We start from the raw sequence: 27201 nt of genomic DNA, 5'->3' as shown, positions 1-27201 counted from the left end.
CATCCAGAGGAGAACCCATCCAGGACATGGATGGGCCCACTTCAAAGGCCTCCAAAAATACAAACTCCTCCAACCCTCACGCTTGTGCAGCAGCTCCAAAAGATTGCCAAAGCAGACATTATCATGACGGGATTTAGTGGACCCCTCTCCTACATCAAGGTCAGTATCCTTGGTGAGTGATTCCTCTGTAGAATCCAGGTGCTTCTTCTTGCACTGTCTCTTGCCAGTGACTTCCTAACCTGCAGAATCTGGGGGGGGGGAGACGCATGAAGCCCTGAAGGTAGGGCAGATTGGAGACTGCCTGGGTTGGGTTGCCCCAGAACAGATTGATGTGGGTCCACAAGTACAGACTTCGAAGAGGGAGAGATACCATTTGCAACCGATCACTCCTTTCCTTGAGAGAGAACAACCTCACTACAACATTAAAAGCAGAGGCTGGAGCTGGCACCCTGGAGCCTGCACATCTAGGATCTGGAGATACAGTAGATATGCCAGATTCTGCCAGACTCTGGAGCCACTCCAGCCTGCCCCAACACCAAGATCGATGTCAAACTATCAAGAGGAGAGGCACTGTGTGGGAGGGATGACCAAGAAAGCTGAAGAGTTGAACCTGACATGGAAACCCCGATTTTGACATATAGGCACCGAGGTCCACTCAGCTCTGAAACTGCTGAAGTCAAGGAAACCAAGGTTGGGGTAGGAGCTGAAATCGACCAAGTTGTCAGATCTGACACTAGGGGTAGAAAAAAAGCAACCAGCTCCTATGACCTCAGAACTAGGGATCAGGAAGAGGAAAACAGTTTGATGGACCTGGAGCCCTGGGTCAAGGACCAGAAGCTGCAGGGATCAGCCCTAACCGCACCTGGGCTTGTAGGAAGGATTGCATCAGCTGCGCCAATTCAGCAGGTCTTACACTTGTGAATGAACGGATGATGGAGACGATAAATCCACTGTGTGTGTGTCTGTGTGTATATATATATATATATATATATATATATATATATATATATATACACACATATATATATATATATATATTTATGTCAGATTATCGAAGTTTCAAAACTTTGAAATTAATATGGTCTAGACCATACAATCGAAGCTTTGGAACTTCAAACATTACAAAAAAAAAAACAATAAAAAAACAAAAAACTTAAATACACCAACTCTGAGATTGCACTACATTGCAGAAAAGAGTAAATTTCCAGTTATGCTCTGTACCGCTATCTCCATTCAAAACGTTTGAAGTTTCAAAACTTCAATCATTTGGTGCCCAATATACGACTTTCAAAGTTTTGAAACTTCGATAATCTGATAGCGATCCGTATCTATATATATATATATATATATATATATATATATATATATATATATATGTGTGTACTACGGTGGTGGTGCTGCAGTAGCGTTGTCGCCTCACAGTTAGAAGTTGCCCGTTCGATTCTCAGTTAGGTAATTATCGATGGGCAAGTTTCAGATTGGAACAGAAGTTTTGAGCAATGTGTGGGCAAACAGTGATAAGTTTGGTATTAAACTAGCTTTGAGTGAAAAACAGTGATGTGCTTTGGTTGAAGGACCAGAGGCAAATTCTGAGAATCATTTATATGACTGGGTGACCACGAATCTAACAGACAAGTATATCTGAAAACATGAAAGAGCAGAATAATACTTTTGATAGAAGGAAAATGGGCATTCTGCTTAAGGAAGAATGTGACATCACAAAAGTATGATCATGGTGAAGGAGGGCTAGACTGTAGATACAAAACATACAGTGTTTGTGGCTGAGAGTTTGTGGATGAATCTCTGCCTGCTTGTAGCTCCTTCCACAGCTATCTCGAACCACAAAGCTGACTTTCACTTTCAAAATCTCTAAAGCCTCTGCACCAAATACTTTAGAATTCCAGGATTTCAAATATACTAACATCATCCAAGTCTATGATGAGGCTTCAAAAAATGACAGTGCCAGCTCTGACACTGACATAGCAAGTAGCTTCAAAAAAGAATTTCATATCCATTTAGATAAATGTACAGAATTGGCAACCCCAATCAGAACAAAATATAATAAGGAATTCACACACAAACCACTTTGGTGGTCTCCCAACATAAACAAACTTTACAATAACAAAACTCAGTAAAATTACACAATACATCCAAAAACATCATAACAAGGATCGAACAAGAAATATTTGTAAAAACCTGAAAAATACTCTTAGATCTACTACACAACCCACAAACCTATGCTAGCATCTGAATACAAGAAAAACTACAAATCCTTCTCTAACTATATTAGGAAAGTAAAAAAATAACACCCAACAATGCCCTAAATTTATTGAAAATGGCAATGCTCAAAATGTATTCACAATGGCAATGACAAGTCAGACTCAACAGACACTGCCAATGTACTAGCACATAAATTTAGTGTTAATTTTACCTTAGAAACTATAACCCAGCATCCAAGTATCTCTGAAATCCTTAAGCAGCTTTATTACCACAAAGGAGTGTGTGCTGAAGATGTTTTTTTAAGATCAAAAATTCTTTTCCCATGGGGGAACCTGACAGTATAGTTAGTTGTTTAATAACTAGTGCTAAGCATGCCTTGATATAACCACTCCAAAGTTTAGCTACAGGTTTTGTCCTGAAGTTAGGCACACCATAGTAATGATGTCCACTACAGAAGGATGGCCCTACCACCAAACCTGTGAATCACAGACCCATCAGTCTGACAAGCATCATCTGTAAAGCCATGCAACATATTATAACTGATCTTATACATTATGATATCAAAAATCTAATTAGGTTTGACCTGCAGTTGTTTGGCTTTGTCAAAGGAAGACTCTGCCTAATGAAGAATTTGGTTAACTTTTTCAAGAGGGTTACACAGGATGTTGAAAGAGTATATTGACTTGGCCAAGGTATTCAAAACCATATCCCATGTTAGCACTGTAAGTAAGCTTAATGCTTTAAAAGCAAATCCATGTCTGCTAAAATAGACAACAAAATGGCTAAAAGAACCCACAAAGTTTGAATGATAGGTGCTTTATCACAGAGTATTCTGGTAACCCATGGTGTCCCACAGAGCTCAGTGCTGTGATACCTCGTTTTCTTCATTTACATTTCTAATCTCCAGACTGGAAATCTCTGCCTCTGGCTAACTAAGTTATTGTCAAGTCACCCTCTGATACCCAAATCATTTACCAAGAATTTATACTTGTAAATACCTGATATACTGAAAATGGCTTCAAATTAAATACACAAAAGTGCAATACTGTCACATTTGGTAGACAACTCCTCAGCATACAGCATTGACAATAACTCCCTTCAAAATGAAAATGTAGTTAGGGACCTTGGGACATGGGTTGATAATTCTCTCTCTTTTGATCATCATGTGACAACAGTAATCTGACAATCCTTCTACTTAGTGTATCTAAATGCCCAAGGAAAATCACCCAGCACTAAAGAGGTCATTGTTCTCTTATATCCATCATTGATTAGCCAATTATTGAGTACAACGGGCTCCCTGGCATACACTTCACGAGCTATATCAAACAAGAAGAAGACCCCAGAGGTTCCTAAGAAGGTCACATGCTTAAAGATCCTGAATTATCATGGATCCTGGAAGCACTGTCCTTTTATTCAGTTTAGTATAATGTCTGGAGAGGGGAGAGCTATTCCTTGTCTTTTTCACCCTCTGATACCCAACTCCTTTAACAGGAATTTACACTTGTAAATACCTGGTGTACTAAAAATGGGTTTACATTAAATGTACAAAAGTGCAATATTGTCACATTTGGTAGACAACTCCTCTCCTCAGCACACAGCATTGACAATAACTCCTTTCAAAATGAAAATGTAGTTAGAGACTTTGGGACATGGGTTGATAATTCTCTCTTTCTTTTGATCATCATGTGACAACAGCAATCAGAAAGTCTTGAGGGAAGAAAGCTATTCCTTGCCTTTTTTGTCATCAGAGACCCAGCTGTCCAGGTTCTCCTGTATTTTCAAAAGCCTAATACTTTCACAAACACCACAATAAGGGATTTATATCCTCACCAACAGATAATAAAATGCAATGCAGAGACAGACTTGTCACCCAATGTCTCCCCATCTCTTCAACAGACTATTTCTACAAATTAAGGGGGTATAGCCTGAGTGTGAATACTGGCAATGTGTAAATGGTCATAACACTCAACTGCCTTAAAATTCCTACAAATTTTATAAAAACATTTTAAGATGATATTAATGCACTGACAGCAGTCATTAAATGTGCACTACCATTATTCCTTGTATGAATCACATCTGACCTCTTAATGACAATAAGTACTACCTTCTCCAGCCTACATTTAATAGAGTGATAGAGTTGAAGACCCCAGTTCTGGTGTCTCTTTCCCTCCTTTAAGAAGTAGTACCACTCTGATTTTTCTATTGAATGGATTATTTTGCCTTCTTTACCAAATTTGCTACAAACGCAGATCTGCTTGGTCTGTTTCTGCAATAACTTGTCGAACTCCACACAATAACTATGTAGCCTGCTGCTTTCCTACTTAAGTCTTTGTTTCTCAGACCTCCACTGTGCTTCTTCCATACAGTTTTTCTCTTTAGAACCTCTCCAATTCCCATTCAAAACCTTCTCTCAATTATTCTACCCAGATGTTTCCATCCATTCTCTTTCCTTCTTCTTTGCCTGCTTTTGCTGCATGCCTGGTGTTCTTCTCTCTCTGGTTTGTAGGGCTTCCTTCTTCCCACTCACCTTGATATTTTTTGCCTCACATTTGTTGTTCAGCAAGTCATCTGCCCTTGTAAGCTTTGTGCTCTGTTTGTCTTGCAAGCCTTCACTATTTTCTTTTGTTGATTTGCCCTTGGATAGTCCCATCATGTTTTCTTGCCTCCTCAGTTTTATGTGTATTGTCCTTTGGATTTGTTGAATATGTTGTTCTCTAGTCTACAACTATGATCTCAAACATTTCATAGCAATCTGAATTCTGTTGCCTCCCTTTCATTTGCTTCTTTTCTCCTACTGAAATCTGTGCCTTCTTTGGGGCTCTGCAAACACAGTTGCCCCCTCCATTTACACCTTAGTGGAAATGGATACTGTAACTGTGATTTCCATTCCAGCATTCTTATGGTATTATGGATCCTATCATTTGCCTTCCTCTACTGGGGCAAGGCCAACAGAACAGCCATTACTTTCAGAATCATGGCCTCTCCAGCATGCAATATGCATTCTTTGGATCTAAAAATATGCATGCAATAGATTACATGTCTTGTGAGGTGGAAGACCTTCTAACCATGTAACTCCTCCTCCTACTCTGTTTCCTGTCAGCTTGTCAATCTGATATGGAATACCAGGTACTTTCAGCACATTTGTTCTGAAGTAATCCATCAGGCAATGTGATTCTTAAATTAGCCCTTCTGGAAACATTTTCCCTGGAATCTAGTTGCTCCCTCAACTTATTCATTGTGTATTCCATTAGCAGCAACCTCTTCATGTATTCTGACACCTTTCCCACCATATCTCTGTACTTCACATATGACTCCTTACCTTTTCTGCCACTGTTGTCTTACTTCTGTCTTGAAGAAGTCACTTCCTCTAACACCCTTGAGAAGTTTTGCATAATTTTATTCACATTCTTCTCTAGCCTCTCCATTTCTGGGACTATCTCTAGGTGATCCCTGTTTCTGTCTTCAGTTTCTTCACTGCCAGGCTTAATGTTGATGTGTTAAATATACATTTGAGGTGATTTCCATGTAAAACAATTCAGGGCTCTAGACTCAAGCAAACATCTTGGATGGAGGTTGATTCCTCTTCTCAAAGTAAGTATAAATTTAAATAAATGGTACTTAACTACTACCACAAAAGCTGAGAAGAGAGAAGAAAAAGTGATAAACTATAAGCAAATGCTGATATGTCACAAACAATTACAAAGTCGGTATCTCTATGTTGTTTTCTTTTATACTATTATCTTCTATAAGTAAAAAGCCAAAGGCATACACTTAATACTTAGGAAAGAGAAAGCCAAACTTGATGCAGTTTTATGACTGAATGATAGGAGACTCTGACATGGGAGTACTGGCAGACATGGTTTTGCTAGACTTCACCAAGGCCTTGGACACAGTCTCATACAAGTGTCTACTAGGAAAATCGGTGGGGTAGGGGGTAAGAGCAAGACTGAAAAACTGAAGTGCTGCATGGTAGAAGACTACAAAACAAAAGGTTTTTGGTGACAGTAATGATGTCAGGAAAAAGGAAAGAAGCTTCTAAAGGAGAAGAGAACAAGATTAGTGTATCCACTAATGATACAAAATAGATGCAACAAGGAAGGATGAGATAAAAGTTAAAAGAAGGATGTTAGTGACAGCTCTGTCAATCTACAAGGAAGGAAATTTATTGCAAGGAAAATTCAGTGATGAGTACACATTCCTCTTAAAGAGGAAGGTACTCTAAAATAAGAAGTTATGTACCTACCATAACGTTCCATGTTAGTTGTCTTCTCTCGCCTTCTTTCTTGCTTGATGGGTTCGGAGCCGATCCCTCGGCTCCGACTCGGCACTTGCTTTAGCTCGAGAACTCCTTTTACCAGCTCGAGGCAGCCCCATATCCCATGATGCAAGGCAGGAAGTACCCAGATCTCGTTTGTTGACAAAAGGGCAATAACACCAAGCATAACATACTTCCCAAAGGAAGAAGAAACTTACAGATGGAAAAGGACCAGGTCTGAATGGTCTTTAGCATAACAGTTTCTTATACAAGGTCTGTCCAGGCCAGGGGGAAGGAGGGAGGGTCGCAAGAAAGAAGGCGAGAGAAGACAACTAACATGGAATGTTATGGTAGGTACATAACTTCTTAATGTTAAGTTGTCAATCTCGCCTTCATTCTTGCTTGATGGGACCGTCCTAGCACCTCTATCCTGGGTGGCTCAATGGAACAAACTCTTGAGGACTGTAGAGCCAAAACTGGCTCTGTCCCTGGAGGCCAAGTCCAATTTGTAATGGGAAACAAAAGTGTGAGGAGTGGCCCAAGTGGCCGCTGCACAAATAGTGTCCAAAGGTAGTCTAGCTTGAAAAGCTGTAGAAGTAGCTAAACTCCTAGTTGAATGTGCTTTAGGTTTTGAGCACAGCTGTTTTCCCCTGATCGTATAAATTTCAGTGATGACCGAAGAAAGCCATCTGGACAAAGTCACTTTAGAAACAGGTAGGCCTTTTTTATTATCCGCATAGGAAACAAAAAGTTGATCAGATTTTCTAAATTTTTTTGTTCTGTCCAAATAATATCTGAGCTGACGGTGGACGTCAAGATAATGTAGCTTTTGTTCAGCTCTATCTGAATAGTTAGGAAAAAATAAGGGGAGATCAATGGATTGATTCAGATTATATTTTGAAGCGACCTTAGGTAAAAATGATGGATTAGTTCTCAAAGATACTCTGTCTTTGTGAAAAATCAAATAGGGGGGTCGAACCGAAAGAGCATGAAGTTCAGACACCCTCCTGGCAGATGTAATAGCCACTAGGAATAAAGTTTTCCAAGAAAGATATTTCAGGGAACAAGAAACAGCTGGCTCGAAGGGGGGAAGAATCAAGGATGCCAGCACTAAATTTAGATCCCACTGAGGAGGAGGATTCCTGATTGGAGGCTTTAGTAGGAAAATTCCTTTCAAGAAGGCCCTGCAGAGCCTATGGGACATAATATTATGATCTGCTATCCCGACATGAAAATTAGAAATAGCAGCCAACTGAACTCTGACTGTTGAGGAAGAGGAGCCTGCATGAAAAATCTCTGCTAAGAAGTCCAGAACTGCCTGGACAGGGGCAGTAAAAGGATCAATATTTTGGGCCTTAGCCCAATAAGAGAAACATCTCCATTTGCTTGTATAAATCCTCCTGGTAGAGGATTTTAGTGAAGCAACTATGATATCTCTAACTGGGTTAGAGATCAAAGGAAGCCTGGCTAAGGAAGGAAGTGGAGCAACCATGCTGTGAGGTTGAGAGAAGGGATTGACCGGTGCAGCTGACCGGATTGGTGAATCAGTAGATCTGCCACTGGGTCCAGATGCCACGGCTGCACCAAAAGGTGACGATGGAGGAACGGGAACCAAACTTGTCAAGGCCAGTAAGGGGCAATGAGAATCAATTTGGCTCTCAAAACGGTAGCTTTCTGGATCACCTGAGGGATCAGAGGAAATGGAGGGAAGGCATAAAGAAGTCCCTGGGGCCAAACCTGGGTCAGAGAGTCTCTGGGGGGATGGCCTGATAGAGGGAAGAGGCTGAAGAAGTCTGGACATTTGCTGTTTTGGGGAGTAGCAAAAAGATCGCAACATGGACGACCCCATTCCAGAAAAATCTCTTCCGCTATAGATTGTTTTAGAGACCACTCGTGAGGCATGAGAATAGCTCTGCTCAATCTGTCCGCTATAATGTTGGTTTTCCCAGGGATATGCGTTGCTACCAGAAACCGATGAGAGGAGATCGCCCATTGCCATAGTCTGAGCGCTTCTCGACACAAGGGGTAGGACTTGGTTCCGCCCTGTTTGTTGATATACCAAACTACAGACATGTTGTCTGTGTGGACTGCAATTGTCCCTACGGGAAGAAAGTCGTTGAGGGCTTGCAACGTTAAAAGCACTGCTCTCATCTCCAGGACATTTATGTGCAGATGGTACTCGAACGGTTGCCACGTCCCATGAACCATCCTGCCCTGATAATGACCCCCCCCACCCGATCAGGGAGGCATCCGTGGTGACAGTGGCTATCGGGGACGGAGGTACAAAGCACCTGCCTTGGTGAATCTGAGACGATGTGATCCACCAAGCAAGATGTTCTTTGCATGTTTGTTCTGGTGACGCATTGGGAGTTGCTGGTATGACCACTGTGTGAACAGCATCCACTGAAGGAGGCGCATGTAGAATCGAGCCAGGGGAAGAAGAGTAATGGCCGCAGCCATGAGACCTAATACCTTTAGAACCATTCTGGCCTGTACCTTCTTGCTGGCCAGAATGATCCTGACATGAGTCTGAATGTCTGAAACTCTTTGTTCTGTAAGGGTAGCTGACATCCGAACAGTGTTTAAGTTTGCGCCTATGAAGGTAATAGACTGGCAGGGCGATAAGGATGACTTTTCGAAGTTGACTGAGATTCCCAAATGAGAACAAAGGTCTATTGTGTAATCCCTGGCTTGTATAAGCTGATGCCTGGTGGTGGCTGACAGGAGCCAGTCGTCGAGATACGGAAACACCTGGAATCCTTGACGTCTCAGGTGAGCCGTGACCACTGCCATGCATTTGGTGAACACTCTGGGGGCTGTAGTGAGACCAAAGGGCAGGGCTCTGAACTGGAAATGACTGGACCCCAGCCGAAAGCGGAGAAATCTCCTGGAGCGTTTGTGAATTTTGATGTGATAGTACGCATCCTGAAGATCTATTGAGCACATCCAGTTGTCCTTCTGTAAGAAGGGCAGAATTGACTGAAGAGTGACCATTCAGAATCTTGTCTTCCTGACAGACTTGTTGAGTCTGCTGAGATCCAATATTGGTCTCCAGTCTCCCGTCTTTTTGGGGACCAAAAAGAACCTTGAGTAGATTCCGGGCTCTGAATGGTCTAAAGTAACTGGCTGAATGGCTCTTTTTTGCAGTAGTTTTGCGATTTCTAACTCTGCAATGTCCCTTAGACCGGGTGGTACATCTGGAAGGGAACTCGAGGGGAAGGGACTTTCCTCGAAAGGAATTATGTAACCCTTGGATATGATCGACTGTACCCATCTGTCTTGAGTGAGGGAATGCCAGGCTTCTGGGTACAGTGATAATCTTCCCCCGACTGCCTCCAAGGAGGGACAGCCGGGTAACACCTCAGGGATGCTGAAAGGGCTTCTCAGGAAGAGACTCCCTGTTGCCCTGGTTCTTCGGACCCCCTCTGCCTCTAGAGCGTCTGTTGTTGTTACCCCTCTGCCTCTAGGGGTAAACTGACCACGTGAATCCGGCGTGACTTCTTGGGATTTACGGAACCACATCTTCCCACCCTTCTGTCCTTTGGGATAAGGCCTAGAAGGGGTGGAAAACGGACTCCAACAGCAGAAAGAGTCTTGCCGTCCTGCTCACACCTGGTCAAGGTCTCCTTCACCTGAGGGCCAAACAAAGCTGACCCATCAAAGGGAGAATTTGTGAAGGACGCCTTAAAGGGATCCAAAAATCACATAGCCGCATCCAGGCTTGGCGTCTAAGAGCCACACCTGTGCCTGCGGCTCTACTCGCTCCATCCGCAGCATAAGATATTAGCCGCATGGAGGAGTTAGCAATGGAATTTAGGGTTCCTAGCTGCGAAGCAATCTTTTCTTGGGCCCCTGCAGCTGTAGGATCCTGAACTACTTCTCCCAGCTCCTTCAGGATATCTCTCTGGAGTCTGGTGAAGTGACAAAGATAATTCAGCGAGCATAGCAAAGGTCGCTGAGGAAAACATCCGCTTGCATTACCTATCCATGGTCCTAGAGTCCTTATTAGGAGGATGGACGGTCACGGAAGGATCTGCAAGTTCCTTTTTGGTGGCCGCAGCCACCACCATGGCATCAGCAGGGACACCTTTGGTAAGGAATTGTTTGTCACTAGGGGCAGTGATAAATTTAGAAGGCCTCCTAGGGACTGGCTCTACAGAGTCAGGAGCTGTCCACGCCTTTCGTGCAATAACCTGCATAAGGGGGTCGAAAGGCGGAGACACCCAGGAGGTGGAGGGCCGAGATCCAAACGCCTCTAGGTATACTGACTCATCCTCAGAGGGATTGGTGGGCCAGTTTCCCCTCTGTTTCAGAAGTTCTAGGATGTCTGAGAAGGAGACATCCTCAGAGGGGGATCTAGGGGATCCCTCTGACTCATCAAAGTCAGTATCCAGTGACAGACTCAGGGGAGTCTACATGCTTCCTCTTACAAGTCCTCTTCCTAGGAGGATCTCCCGAAACATCAGGAGAATCCTCGGAAGAGGGGGAAATTCCCATTGGGGAAACCTGAGGCGGAGGATCTCTGGGTCCTGTAGCAAGAGAAGTGGCAGAGATGTCAACAGGTACAATAGAGGGAGGAGCTACGGGAAGAGACTGCTGACTGATACCAGTGGCCAGTACACTCTTCATCACCTCGAATGCTCCCCTCCCAGGCAGGTCTGAGAGAACCCGCTCCGAAGAGCTAGGAACTCCAGGGGCCACCGAAAAGGAAGTCTCCGAGGCAGATGTCGGAGCCGAGCTCACCAAGGCCGAGGCTCCAAGGGGAAGAGCTGGCTCGGGCTGGACAAGGGTCGATGCCACTCACCCCTCGGAGGAGACCATGGAAGCCTGACCACGAATCCCTCTAAGGAAGAGGAGATAAGAGTAGGGGCTGAAGGGACAGAAGGAGGTATCCGTCCTCCAGCCGTAGCAGTAACCATGCCCGAAGACTCCAACTCCAAACTCTGGGGTAGAGTCGAAGGAGGAACAGTAACGGGGTGTGGACCAACAGTCGTCTGCTGAGACGGACTGTGTAGCATTTGGGCCAGTACCTGTGACTTGAGCAATCTACTGACCACTCTCTCAAGGTCATGATCTGACAACCTGGATGACCTTGAAGATCGGCTCCGATGGCTCCGCTCCGATAGAAGAGGCGAAGCCGGAGCCGAAAGTATCGGCTCCAAGGAAGGAGACCTCGACCTCTTCCTGGAATGGGCCATCGGAGCCGATACTACTGATCCTGTCGGCACCGATTTCTCGGAGCCGGCAGAACGTCTCGATGTATCGGCTCCAGCCGGAGCCGATACAGCTACCAAGGTAACGGTGTCGGAGCCGATCGGAGCCGACACCGATGCCTGTGCCACATGGGTGTCGGAGCCGATCGGAGCCGACACCGATGCCCGTGCCAAGTGTGTGTCGGAGCCGATCGGAGCCGACACCACAGTGGTCAAAGCAGATTCGGCACCGATAGCCATCGGCGCCGAAAGCTTTGTGGATCCAGAATCGGCTCCAGCCGGAGCCGATCTCGACTCTATACGAGTCGGAGCCGAGGCCGCAGGCTTAGGAACAGAAGCCTGGGCTTTGGCAGTTTTGGTTGATTTTTGTGGGGCCGACTTAGCCGGAGAGCCCTCCGGCTTAAGAAGACCCCTGAGAATCAACTTATTGCGTCTCTCCTGCAGGACTCTCTGGCTGAAGGACTGACAAATAGCACAGGAGTCCTGCAGGTGAAGAGGGCCCAAACAGTACAGGCAAGAAGTGTGACCGTCTGTCAGAGACATCTTCTGACAGCACGAGTCACACTTCTTAAAACCTGAAACCCTCTCCTTAGACATGGTGCCTAAACACAACAGACACACACACCAGTCAAAATAAATTAAATTAATACCAAGAGGTATTTAGTAAAAAACACCAACACACACACCCTAACAGGGGGGGGATGGGATAGGGAAAATTGACTGACTAAAAATTAAAAGAGACAGGGATTTCTGTCAGAAAAAGGTTAATTTTAAAATTAAACTATCAAAAATTAGTTTTAACTAAAAAAGGGGCTTAAATATCACAAATGTGAACAACTTACCAGGAGCTGGTAAAGAGAAGACCTCCCAAGCGAAGCGGCAAACGAGATCTGGGTACTTCCTGCCTTGCATCATGGGATATGGGGTTGCCTCGAGCTGGTAAAAGGAGTTCTCGAGCTAAAGCAAGTGCCGAGTCGGAGCCGAGGGATCGGCTCCGAACCCATCAAGCAAGAATGAAGGCGAGATTGACAACTTAACATTAAATGTTTTTTAAAGGGTGATATAAAATAGATTTTATACTATGTTTAATTAGTCTGGCCTCCCCCCTTTTACTGAAATGGAAATTTACTCCCATACTATCTGAATCTAAACAAATGAGTCCTGTAAGAAGGTAATGCGCATAAGGCCTTTTACTCTAAAAGGACCACCTTCGACCATCTAAAAAAGATGAAAAGGAATCTCCTGTCACACAAAATATATTAAATAAAAAGTTCTTAGTTCTATTACCTTCCAGATCCTGAAAACAAAATGAGCCTTGGTATCCAAAATGAAGGTTTCAGACTTTAGCTACAACATTAACAAGATAAGTTTTACACAATTTCACTCTCCGAAACATTACAGTAAAAAAACTGTAAAACTGTATCGTGGAAAGGTGTTACCATTAACAATTCACCTTTTACTCTGAAGAATGATTTTAGTAGCGGCAAAATAAGCTAGTAATCATAGGTTCACAGACGAATACTATGCAAACTGTCCTTGTGGACCATTTTGCGACTAGCCTAAAATTCCATTAGGTAAAATTACCCACACCTAGTTCCAAAGTTTATATTTATCAACAACAACAACACCTAGACAGTGATTAGTACTGGATAAGAAAGTGATTATTTCCAGGGGAATCCCATGGATTGTTTACAGGGACCGTATTGTAGGATGAGCATTTAGGTGCTGCCTCTGTCTGTAAACAGTACAGGTGGTAGTCATCTACACCCTGAGAACAAGCTACCAACATAGGATAAGCTTGGTGAATACTACCATTTTCATATTTTACCATAAAAAAGCAGGATGTTGAAGGACTTAAAAGATAAAGCACCAACTGTCTGAATCCCTGTAGAATGTAAAAGAAAAACTGAAGCTCTGGACACCATGGCTTAAAACTTTAATGAACTTCAGTAAAAAAAAAGGTAAGCGCTTTCGTGGAAAACAAATCTGCTTCTTCAGACCATATAAAAAGTTACACAAACCACTCACATAAATATAAAAAATTAAAAAAAAATTCTCCAATAAAAACACTCTTCCAATCTAAAAACACAGCCCACTAGAGCAAGGAACTGGCCAGTAAAGATGTGCTGTAACAACACACCACTTTAAAAACATGAATATTAAAACAGTGACATGGAAAACGTATCAGAACCAATAGTATCTTGAAAAGGGTACAAATCTTTCTGACATTTAAACATTAATGTTTAAGGGGCTGAGACTTAAGAATTGGCTTCAAAGACATGTTCATTCAGCCCTGGAAATACATTTATTTTCAAAAGAAGTATCCATTTCATTTCTTTCTTTTCAATGCTATTCTTAAAGTCTCCACCCCTCAAATCTTCAGACACTAATTTTAGTACAAGAAATTTAAAACTGCGCCTGCTCCCATTCTCTATAACATGTTGAGCTAATGCACTTGTACTATTCTGATTACGTTATGTCCCCCACATGTTTTAGAATCCTTTCTTTAAACATTCTACTGGTCTTCCCAATGCAGAAAGCTTCACACACTGTGCATTTACCGTAATATATTAAATTATTAGTCTTACAATCAGCATAAAAATCAAAACTAATTTCTAGTTACTTTGTGAGTACCAGAGAGATACAACTCCAAATATATTGACAAGCCTTACACAGTCTACACCAAAATGTCCTTCATCTACATGATGCATCAAAAGGAGTCTGTTCAAAATTCTTATAACATAACTGTCGCTTCAGTGATAAGTTATTTCTAAATGAGAACATGGGTTTGTCATCTAAAACTCTCCAGAGATCTGAATTGACCAATAAAAGTGGCCAATATTTCTTAATAGCCTCATAAGTACTATTAATAGTCAGTACAGAAAGAAAAATCCCAATAAGGCAAGCTAATAAAATCCCAACAGCAATCAGAATGAATAATACCAACCTGGAATATGGACGATGTAAAAATTCTTTTATTGCAAAATAGAACAAGAAGTAAGCACTTTCGCGGTCAAAGAAAACCGCTTCATCAGACATAATTACCATAAAAAACACAACATCCTTATATACAAACTCCCCAACAGCTGATTAATCAATAAAATTCCTTCCAAAAACACAATTAATAATCCAATTAGTAAAAAGCAGGTTAAAGCAACAGCTACTTACATACAGCATAAAAATCCACATATATACATAGTTATACATTGTTTGACCTTCTCATTTAAGTTTCTTCATCCCTAAAGCTGATTTAATAGGGACAGAATCATTAAGCCCCATATATCTATGTGCCCCAAGTCTCAGGATCTACTCTAGTTCAATGTTTTCAGTATTATGACTAATGGGTCCTAATCTGCCATTGTCATATATAACAGATAAAACCTGAAATAAAAGTATGTTCCCTTCCTAACTCTAGAGTGTGCTTTGCAAGTGCACTGAATAATTCATCTCTCCTTGTGCAATAATCATGGTCCCGAATCCTGTCTCTTAGTTTCCTATTAGTCTTGCCAACATAAAATTAAAACATTTGACACAATGTGCAACACAGACCAAATTAACCATGTTACAATTAGCTAACGGACGTAACTCCCAAAGTTTCCCAGTGACAGGATGCTGAAAAAAATCTTGATTAGCCCACAAATGAACAATATGGACAAAATCTACATTTCAGTGTCCCTCCCAAAGGTGTAGATGCTGTTTGTGCAAGCTTAGGATAACACAGCATTTGTCTCAGATTTTTCCTATTCTTATAGACAAACTTGGGGGAAGTACCTACTACCTTACTTGTTTCTTGATCCACTAACAACACTGACCAATTTTTATTAATTATTTGTTTCACCAAATCAATATCTTGTGTAAAAGAAAGAACTAAGGGAAGATGAGATGGCCTCTGGGATGAGCAATTATTCGATAAGGTCGAATGTTCAGAATAATAGGGTCTCCCCCTTCCAGGACATTCTCTACGAACTTTCATAAACGCTTGATCAACCTCAACTGTTGAGTAACCCCTGTGTATAAAAGCATCTTTAAGGTAGTCCAACTCACATGAAAAATTCACTTCATCGCCTGACAAGTGCAACTTACAAAGCACACTCTAAAGTTAGGAAGGGAACATACTTTTTTATTTCAAGTTTTATCTGTTAAATGATGAAGCAGTTTGACCGTGAAAGCGCTTACTTCTTGTTCTCTTTTGCAATAAAAGACTTTTTACATCGTTTGCTGTCAGCGTCTACCTTCCAGGTTGGGATTTTTCATTTTGATTGCTGTTTGGATTTTATTAGCTTGCCTTATTGGGATTTTTCTTCCTGTATTGCTTTGAACTGGTTTGGCAAGCATGGCAGAAGGTAACGCTGTGTCTATGGACATGGGTGTTTCTACCAATTCAAGAACTGTGGAGAATAAACGTCTTATGAACTTTATGTCAGATCAGCTAAATCCGTTGCTGACTGAGGAAATAGTTTATGATACATCAGGTGTATCGTATGATGAAGGCACTACTTTCAATGTACGTGACATGAAGAGGAATATAGAGAATGATTTCTACAAATTTAAGCATCTTCAGTGTCAATGCTTCCATTTAGAAGCATATATTAGTATGAACGTTACACCAAGGGGACTTCATGTCCTCACTATGCCTACATACGGTGACACCTATCCCCAGCTATTGGCACAATGGCAACGGCTTAACTTGAAAACTAGTAGAGCCTACCTTTGATTACATATTGAGTTCTTCCAACCCATGGAATTGGAACTCATAGGTAAGGTACAACATAATCAATGTGAATTAGCTGCCCTTATTGGTGAAGAGAGCATGGCCTTATTTCTCAATGAATTAATTGAGAAAATTACTCAGTATAAGAAAAGGTTGTTTTTGTGAAAAAGAAAGAAACTTTCTAGAGATCTATAAGACTTTAAAAATCATAATGTGTTTACTTGGCCAAGGACTCAAGTTGCTTCTATTAACACTACCACCAGTCAATCAACAGAGCCGGTAAGTGGTATGATTCAAACTTTGGATACAACCACTGTTAACCAACAAGAAGCTACTGTTCAGTCTAATTCTGATCAGATTGTTTCTCCAGGGTTATGTACGTCAGTGTATTCTACACCACTGAGTGAAGTTATAACTACTAATGTGGAATGCCCTGACAAGGCTTCCGCTTCTATTCTAACAGTGAGGTGGAAAATTATTTCTCCCCCCCCAACAAGATCAGGTTTTTTTCATCTCTTCCACTGCCGTTCCATCAGAACAGTCGTTCGAGCAGGAGTATTGTCGTTCAGGACAGAAACGGAAAGAACCACCAGCCTCATACCAAAACAAGTAATTGAAGAAAATGTGGAATCTAAATTCAGAGACTTAGTCTGGAATATTTCCAGGTATGATTTGACTTTACATGAACAGTCATTGTTGCAAAGAGGACTTGGTTTTATACCTACTTCACATACAGATGTCAGTGAGTTATTAATTGAGTTACGGCTGTTTGCTCACAATTTAGCCCTGAAATTGCTATACATGGGCAGCAATGATAATATGCCTACTAATTTTAAAAAATCTAGTCAGTTTGTTCCATTATTGCCTAGTAACATCGAGGTTTTTATTAAAGCTTGTGAAAATGATGTATACAGTTTACTTGATGTGTGGCAACCCCACAATGATTTTAATTTAACGAACGAAGAGTTTAAAGCGTTGCAGCATTTACGTTTAAATCCAGATATTGTAATATGTCCCTCGGATATAGGGGGCCTTATTGTTGTTTTAAATACTGACTATTATTTGAAGAAAATGAATGAAATGTTAGCAGAGAGGACAGTTTATACTATCATTCAGTTGAATGAAGTGTATAACATGAAACAACAAATAGATAGGCTTTGCTTGAATGTTTCCATATGCGATTGTTAGATAAACACCTACTTGACTATTTTAATGTTAAAGAACCACTAATACCACAACTACATGGTATCCCGAAAGTACATAAACATCCAACACTTCTCCCATTGAGACCCACTGTTGCCGGAGGGGGTTGGTTGACCGAACCTTTGTCTATATATCTTGACACCCAATTGAAGAATGTTTTGAATTTGTATCCTTTTGTTTTAAAAGGTGCACAACAGTTTTTGCAGGATTTATGTAGTTTTGTCAGTAGGTCATCTGAGTTTCCTTTTGAGTTACTTGCTACAATGGATGTAGTTTCACTCTTCACATGTATTCTCAATGATGAAGGTATCAGACTGGTGAAGAATGTTCTGTTTAGACATGATAATTATAGCCCACAGCACACTGATTTTATTTGAATGCTTTTAGAACTAGTTCTAGAACATAATGTGTTTGCAATTGCAGATAATTACTATTGGCAAACAGCTGGTGTCGCTATGGGCACCAACTGTTCTAATTCATATGCAAATTTAGTGATGTTGGAGTGGGAACAGCAGAATGTTATGAATGTGAAAGATGGGCAGGTAGCTTTTTATCGACGATTTGTCGATGACATCTTTATTTGTTGGAAAGGCAATGAACAAGATTTGACTTCATTTTATCATAAATTGAACAGTAGTAGTCCCTTCTTGCGATTTACTCTCAATATGTCTACAGATAGTGTTAATGTTTTAGATGTAATGGTTTCTGTGGAGAACAATATTATAAGAACAAAGGTGCACAGAAAGGATTGTTATACACCTGTCTTCTTACATAGAGAAAGTATGCACCCACATCATGTCTTTTCTAACGTTGTCGTAGGACAGGGCATGAGGGTGTCTCGCCTGTCAGGCGATGAAGTGATTTTTTCATGTGAGTTGGACTACCTTAAATATGCTTTTATACACAGGCGTTACTCAACAGTTGAGGTTGATCAAGCGTTTATGAAAGTTCATAGAGAACGTCCTGGAAGGGGGAGACCCTATTATTCTGAACATTCGACCTTATCGAATAATTGCTCATCCCAGAGGCCATCTCATCTTAGATATTGATTTGGTGAAACAAATTATGAATAAAAATTGATCAGTGCTGTTAGTGGATCAAGAAACAAGTAAGGTAGTAGGTACTTCCCCCAAGTTTGTCTATAAGAATAGGAAAAATCTGAGACAAATGCTGTGTTATCCTAAGCTTGCACGAACAGCATCTACACCTTTGGGAGGGACACTGAAATGTAGATATTGTCCATATTGTTCATTTTTGGACGACTCAAGATTTTTTAAGCATCCTGTCACTGGGAAACTTTGGGAGTTACGTCTGTTAGCTAATTGTAACACGGTTAATTTGGTCTGTGTTGCACATTGTGTCAAATGTTTTAAGTTTTACATTGGCAAGACTAATAGGAGACTAAGAGACAGGATTCAGGACCATGATTATTGTACAAAGAGAGGTGAATTATTTAGTGCACTTGCAAAGCACACTCTAGAGTTAGGAAGGGAAAGTACAGTTGTGTACCTACCATAAATGTAGATGTTTGAGTGTATTCACTGTTGCAGTCATTACACTTGGGTTTTTCTGCTGGCAGGCTACCCGCAGTCAGCCTGAATTCCAAAGTCTTGGTCCGGCGTCAGTTGCTGTCGCCTCTTCCCTGATGTCAGTGCGCCAGGGGTATAAAAGATGCAGCCGACGCCATTTTCTTCAGTTTTTCTTGCCCCAGATGTCAGGTGCCCCCAAAAGGGTAGGCTAAAATAATGCCAATAAGTATGCATGCACTAAAGTAAACATTTCCTTCATCTACAAGCAAATACACCACATAGGTTGTATAGAATAGAGAAGTACAGATAAGTCCCAGCAAAGAAAAGGGGGATGGTGGGTGGGTATCCTGGACTGCAACAGTGAATACACTTGAACATCTACATTTATGGTAGGTACACAACTGTACTATGTTCATCGTGTTTCACTGTTGCAGTCATTACACTTGGGTTGAATCCCAAAGCTGAGGTTGGGTGGCTGGGTCTAAATAGGGTTAGGAGAGGCTATAAGGCCCTGCAGAACTGCAGTGGCAAAGCCTGCTCTGGATTTAGAGTAGAGAGGTAAGTGGTAGTGCCTTGTAAAAGTGTGCACTGAACTCCAAGTTGCAGCCTCTAAAATGTCTTTGGTTGGTACTCCTCTGAGGAAGGCTGCTGACGTGGCTGCTGCTCTGGTTGAATGTGGCCTAATGCCCTTAGGCACTGATTTGCCATGTTGTGAACATCAGAAACGAATGCAGTGGCCTATCCATTTTGAAATAGTCTGCTTTCAGATAGCCTTTCCTTGTGATCCTGCAGCATATGCCACTAAGAGTTGCTCAGTCTTTCTGAAAGCTTTTGTTCTGTCCAAGTAAAAGCGTAGCTGTCTGTGTATGTCCAAAGAATGCAGGAGTCTCTCACCCTTATTCTGTGGGTTTGGATAAAAAGTAGGCAAATTAATGGTTTGGTTAAGGGCCACGCTGGACACTACCTTAGGCATAAATGTCGGGTTTGTCCTCAGAGAAACCCTGTCTGGATGGAAAATGATAAAAAGGTTCCACAGCCATGAGTGCCTGTAACTCTGAGACTCGTCTTGCAGAGGTTCTTGCTAGGAGCAGAGCTGTTTTCCATGATAAGAACTTTATCTCAGCTGTATTGGCTGGCTCAAAAAGAGGCAGTGTAAGTTTTTCCAAGACATAATTGAGGTCCCATGCAGGTATTGGTGCTCTCCTTGGAGGTCTTATGTTTTTGGCCCTTCTGAGGTACTGCCTTAGCAATGGATGAGAAAAAATAGGTGATTCCATATTGTAATGAGCTGAAATGGCAAAGGCATGGATTTTAATTGATGAAAAGGATAGGCCTTTGTCCAGCATCCCATTTAGGTATTGTAAAAATCTGAGGAATATTTGGTACAAACATGTCAATTCCTTGTGCCTGGTTCCAAGCACAGAATCTCTTCCATTTTTCTGCATAAGATTTTCTGGTACTGGGCCTCCTGGCCTCCAAAATAACATCCATCACTGCTTTAGAGAGAGGTGTGTTATGAATGGCTACATTATCCGCCATGTTGCCAGATTTTGGGTCCTGAGTTGGCTGTGCAGGATCTGATTGTTTTGTTGGGTCAGTAAGTGAGGAATTAGAAGTAATGTCCAGGCTGGGCCTTGAGACAAGCTCTTTAGGATTGGGTACCAGTGCTGGCGGGGCCAGTCTGGGGCAATCAGAATCATTTTTGGCTTCTCTTTCTGACCTTTAGGAGTACCTTGGGGATGAGAGGCAGAGGAGGAAAGGCATACACTGTTAGGGTTTTCCAGCTGAATGATAGCGCATCCAATTTCCAAGCTTGCTTGTGTTAAGTCCTTGTGCAGAATCTCTGTAGTTGGCAGTTGTGAGGGGAGGCAAATAGATCTATGTCTGGTAACCCCCATTTCTTTGTTATCATTCTGAAGACTTGTGGATCCAGTTTCCACTCGTGGGGATCTGTGAGGTTTCTGCTTAGTTCGTCTGCCAGAGTATTTATCCTTCCTGGCAGGAACTGTGCTTGCAGGTGTATTTGGTAAGTCAATGCTGTGTCCCACAAAGTCATGGATAGTCTGCAGAGGGGATAGGAATGTGTGCCTCCCTGCTTGTTTATGTACCACATGACTGTAGTACTGTCCGTCTTTATCAGCAGTTGTCCTGGATGAAGCAGATCCTTGAAGGCTGTCAGGGCATTTTGAACAGCTAGCATCTCTTTTTGATTGATATGAAGATGCATTTGGCTTGTGGACCATGTGCCCTGAATACATTTTCCTGCCATGTGGGCCCCCCAGGCATAGTCTGATGCATCTGTTGTTAATGTCTGCCTGGCTGTGGGTAAAGTGAATGTCTGTCCCTTGTTGTGTAGACAGGCCTGTGCTCACCATCGAAACTCCTGTTGCAGGCAGGGAATGAGGGTAATTAATGTTTCAAGGCTGTGGCAATGTTGAGTCCAAACACTTTTTAGATACCATTGTAGTTTCCTCATATGCAGTCTTGCATATGGAATTAGCAGAATGCAAGATGCCATGAAACTCAAAGCCTGCAGAATTTTTCTTGCAGATAACTGGGTCTTTGTTGCCAACATTTTGAAGTAAGAAGTCAGTTGCCTTTGTTTGTCTGGCGTGAGATAAGCCATCTGGGCAGTTGTATTTAAGCTTGCACCCAGGAATATTATCTCTTGAGAGGGTATTAGTTTTGATTTCTTTTCGTTTACTGTGTACCCTAGGCAAATTAGCAATATTTTTACAAACGCCAGATGCTTTAGTAGAATGTCCTTGCTCTCTGCTTGAATAAGGCAGTCGTCCAAGTAAGGATATGTTTGAATTCCTCTTTGTCTGCAAAATGCAATTACTGGTGCCAGGCATTTTGTGAAGACCATGGGCGCAGTAGATAAGCCAAAGGGCAGTGCAGAGAATTGGTAGTGCATTGAGCCAGCTATGAATCTGAGGTATCTTCTGCAAGATTGTCTGATTGGGACATGCAGGTATGCCTCTTTTAGGTCCAATGTTACAAGCCAAGCCTTCTTGCCCAGCATGGGCAGAAGTTGTTGCAGAGTCAACATTTTGAATTTTGGAATGTCCAGAAATGTATTTAGAGTAGACAGGGTGAGTACTGATCTCCAGGCTTTGTCCTTTCTGGGTACCAAGAAAAGGTCTTGAGTAAAATCCTTGTCCCTGCTCTTGCTGCGGCACTCGCTGAATGGCCCTCATGTCCATGAGAGATGAAACTTGTTTTTGTGCCTCTGCCCACTGACTGTGTGGCAGGTCTGGCATACCTTTTGACCTTGGCAGGGTGTAAAAATGGAACCTGTAGCCCTGTGACACTATATTCAAGACCCATTTGTCCTGGGTGATCATGTGCCAATTTTGTGAAAAAAGTGCTAGTTTTCCCCCTAAGGGGGCTGCCAAAAGATAAGTGCTTGGTGCTGGCAGAGGAAAGTCATTGGGACTGTTTCCTGTATGGCTGATATTTGTCTTCTCCGCTTTTGGAGGTAGAAGCACCCCATTGTTTAGACTTGTATGAGCCTTGGGGCTGGGATTTGCCTCTGGGGCATCTGTATCTGCCTCTTTGTGGCCTGTCTGACACTGGAAAAGACCAATTCTTTGAAGGCCAGTTCCTGCTAAATCTGGGTGGCTGTACCTGTAAGAAATCCTTAACTGTCTGCATTAATTTTGCTTTGTCCTCCATTTTCTTCAACACCTCTTCTGCTTTAACACCAAGCAAAGTATCATGCTGTAGTGGAACATCTAATAATTTTGCTTTAACATGATCAGGCAGATTCTGTTCCTTTAACCAAGCATGCCTCCTAATGACAGTACCCGTAACAGCGGCCCTGCAGGAGGCCTCCAGAGAGTCAAAACCACATTGCAAAGTATGCTTTCCCACTTGTTTAGCTGCATGCAATAAATCCTGCATTTCTTTGTTTTCTGCACATTCAGAATTTGTCAACATTTTCTGTTTAAGCAGTGACATTAAGTATTGCTGATATTTAAGCATATGAAACTGACAATTTAAAGCTCTTACAGCCAAGGTAGCAGAAGTATAAATCTTTTTCCCCTATCTGTCCAGTGCCCTTGAATCCCTGTCTGAGGGGATAGGGTTTTTTGCAGTGGAAGCCTTGACACCTTTGGGACCCTGAGATATAGTTTCTGGGTCTGCAGCAGGGTTTTTATAAAGAAATTTATGGGAATCTGGAACCCTGTAGTATCTGTCTGGCTTCACAGGTGCTGGAGGTAAAGAGTCTGGAGACAGTCCGGACTCTGAAAATACATCATCTACAATGTCTAAAACTGGAGGAATAGCAAGAGGCCTGTGCTGAGGAAGTAAAAGGAAGTCTCTAAGCCTTTTCTTAGATTCTGAGTAGTCTTGGCTCTACCAGTGGAAGTGCTTCCTCATGGTATGCAGGGTTTCCCCAAAAGAATAATCCTCAGGAGGAGAGGCTGAAGGCATCGATTCTTCAGCATCAGAATCCTCATAGGGAGGAAGAGAGTATTCATGTTCAGAAGAGGAATCAGAGGAAATGGAAACCTGATCTGAAGATTCATATTCTGTCTCTTGCCTGGGCCTCTTATCAGGAGGGGGATGGGAACCCCTGATCAAAGTAATTAGGTCTTCGGACATTTTGAGCATCTGTTTTTTAGGCATGGAGGCCTGTCCACGGGATTGCTGTACTTGTTTCTTTGTCTTTAGTGGAGCTTTAGTCTTTGCCTTTGAAGCTGAAGTCGGTTTTACATATAAATGTGTAGGCCTGAAAACACCCTCAGAAGCCGATGCCTGCTCAGTGGCTCCAGACCCATCTGAAGGAATATTTACCGAGTGTCTAATACCTTGAGTTTCCTGTGGCCTAGTCGGCTCCACGTGGGAGTCGGAAGCGGCCTGCAGCTCTGAGGTAGCGGGCGTCAGGGGCTGCGAAAACGCCTCACTGAGAACTGGCGAACCGGCGACTGGCTTAGAAGAAGCCTCGTCGTCAGTTTTGGACCTCGGATGCTTGTCCTTTTCCTTGCGTTTTTTGTGAACTGCGGTAGTCGGATGGCTATCCGACAACATCGTGCAATTAAATCTTCGGCCAAAGTAGTGAAATGCAAAATCGTGCCGACACTTAATAGTGCGTTGGTTAAATCTAGCACAAAACCTACAATTAGTGATGTCGTGATCAGGGCCTAGGCAAGGAATACAATAAGAATGGAAGTCCTTATCAGGTATTTGCTTCCCACAAGAAATACAATTATTAACTTTTTCTGACATCGGACTGGAGCAAGAAAAAAGTTTTCCCAATGGGGTACTTAGCTTTAAATGAAGACTTCGGATCTGAAATTCGAACACGAAAATCTTAGGAGTCGGACGACCGGCACTTGTGAACTGCTTTTGCTTTGAGCACCGCGCGGCAAGAAAGACTGAAGAAAATGGCGTCGGCTGCATCTTTTATACCCCTGGCACACTGACGTCAGGGAAGGGGAGACAGCAACCGACGCCAGACCAAGACTTTGGAATTCAGGCCGACTGCAGGTAGCCTGCCAGCAGGATAACCCAAGTGTAATGACTGCAACAGTGAAACACGATGAACATCATACTTTTTATTTCAAGATTTATCTGTTATATATGACAATGGCAGATTAGGACCCATTAGTTATAATATGGAAAACATTGAACTAGAGTGGATGCTGAGACTTGGTGCACACAGATATATGGGGCTTAATGATTCTGTCCCTATTAAATCAGTTTTAAGGATGAAGAAACTTAAATGAGAAGGTTAAACAATGTATAACTATGTGGATTTTTATGCTGTATGTAAGTAGCTGTTGCTTTAACCTGTTTTTTACTAATTGGATTATTAATTGTGTTTTTGGAGGGAATTTATTGATTAATTGGCTGTTGGGGAGTTTGTATATAAGGATGTTGTGTTTTTTATTGTAATTATGTCTGATGAAGCGGTTTGTTTGACAGCGAAAGTGCTTACTTCTTGTTCTATTTTGCAATAAAAGACTTTTTACATTGTTTGCTGTCAGCGTCTACCTTCCAGGTTGGGATTTTTCATTCTAATATTAATAGTCAGTTCAAACTAAGAAATGTTAAAAACTAACACACTTGATTTTGTAGCATAACAAAAAAAAAAAAAAAAAGAAAAATGAAGGAAAAGTAAGGTTTCAGACTTACTATGCAAAATGCCCTTTCGGAACATTATATGCCTAGCCTATTATTCTATTAGGTAAAATTACCCATACTTAATTCCAAAGTCTATATTTTTCGACAACACCTAGACAGTGATTAGTACTGGATGAGAAAAGTGGTTATTTCCAGGGGAATCCCATGGAGTGTTTACAGGGGCCATATTGTAGGATGAGCACTTAGGTGCTGCCTCTGTCTGTAAACAGTACAGGTGGTAGTCATCTGTACACCATGCCTTGAGAACAAGCTACCAACATAGGATAAGCTTGGTGAATACTACATTTTCATATTTTACCATAAAAAGCAAGACATTGAAGGACTTAAAAGATAAGACACCAACTGACTGAATCCCTAAGCAGATACTACAGTAACTTGTTCTACATTAGGTGAGAGAGGATTAAAGTACCTTAGAAATTCCTCTGAAATTTTGTACTATTTATCCAGAAATATAAGACAGCCTGGTGATCTCATGATTCTTATTATCTGTTTCTTAAGGAATGATCAATGCAGCGGCAGGAGAAGGAACCAAGGTAAATGAAGTCCCAGTGCAACATGATGTCACTTCCCCACACTAGCATGCAATATCCACTCATCATCTATTGGACCTTGTGACAATTTCTGGATGCACCAGCTGTACAGCTCTAGTGACAGCATTTCGTATCCCCAAATCAGTTATTCAGTCACTGCTTACACCTAGGCCATTTTATGAAAACTACAAAAGCAAAACTGCACAGCATATACTTCCTAAATCTCCAGTAAGAGAAAACATTTATGTACTGCTATCTTACAGTTACTTCAAACAATCCAAACCTATAAAAACATATGCAAACTGAAGGAATAATTATAGACAGGATATCTGCAAGTATGTAGTTATTCTCTATGTGCATGTAATGTGTAGCTAGCTATCTCTCTGAATGACTCTTGCAAACAGAAAAGCTAACTAAATTTAAAAACATTAAAATAATAGAAATCACACACATACACACAAACACATACATGCTTTTGTTTTTAGTATAAACAAAATGCAAATAAAGCATCAGAAAAAAAGATCTTAACTTACTAGTCATAATCCTGAATGACCAATCCTACAGACCAGACTGCTGCTAGGTATTCATTAAAGCCATGTGGATTGATATAATGTAGAGAAATTGGAGAGCGAGGGTCACCATTGGAACCTGTGAAGTCTATGCCAACCTGTAGGGAATAAGATTATAATACAGTGGTTTGGTGGTTGTCAGTCTAGAGTTATACTTATGTAAACACAATACCAGTAAAGGAGACCAATAATAAGGACATGAAACTTAGGGACAGTACAGAAAATGTATCCCAAAGAAACTCAGTCAATAGTAGGACCAAAACAGGTTTGTTTCAGTTTGTGAATGTTAATTTCTGACTTGCTGTTAGCTAAGCACATTTTATAACTGTAATAAGTAACAACTGACAGAAATCATAGATCTTTGTGGCAATGTTCTTTCAGAGGCAAATATAACAATTTTAAGCCATCAGTATCACAGCTATCTTAAAAGTTTTAATGGATGAAGCATCCCAGCAACATGATCAGGTAATACTTCTATAACACATTATGTTTTTTGCACCCGCCAGAGATAATATAGGAAAATATAGGACTTCACTAGTCTGGCATTGACTGCAATGACCAAAATTTAAAACGATATAGAAGTAATGCTGGACAACCAGTTTGGAAAAGACAGCAGGGTACATGCTGGCTAATCGAGCAATAATAATAATAATGATAATAATAATAATACCCATTTATTTATTAACCAGGTAGACCCACTGGATATACAGTCCCTTTTGAGGGGCGACCTGGTAGCAAAGTCTGAGTGAAATGATGACTGTCACACAGTAGGTATATGACGGCTGAGGGAATCAAATCCTGTACCTCTACCAATTTTA

The 27201-nt window shown here is 41.7% G+C and overlaps 1 protein-coding gene across 1 annotated transcript in view; it reads right to left on the bottom strand.

The window, feature by feature from the left end:
- The window catches only part of LOC122796644 (copine-3-like), a 1024312-nt gene that overhangs the window by 425166 nt on the left and 571945 nt on the right, over positions 1–27201 (bottom strand). Inside the window, 1 exon segment of the mRNA XM_044065281.1 lies at positions 26348–26481. Within this exon segment, the coding sequence (XP_043921216.1) occupies positions 26348–26481 (134 nt within the window).

This window comes from Protopterus annectens, chromosome 3.part0 (genome assembly GCF_019279795.1).
Source record: "Protopterus annectens isolate FY-2018-M chromosome 3.part0, PAN1.0, whole genome shotgun sequence".
Lineage (NCBI taxonomy): Eukaryota > Metazoa > Chordata > Ceratodontiformes > Protopteridae > Protopterus > Protopterus annectens.
Note: the sequence above shows the minus strand (reverse complement) of the source record. Positions and strands in the feature narration are given on the sequence as shown.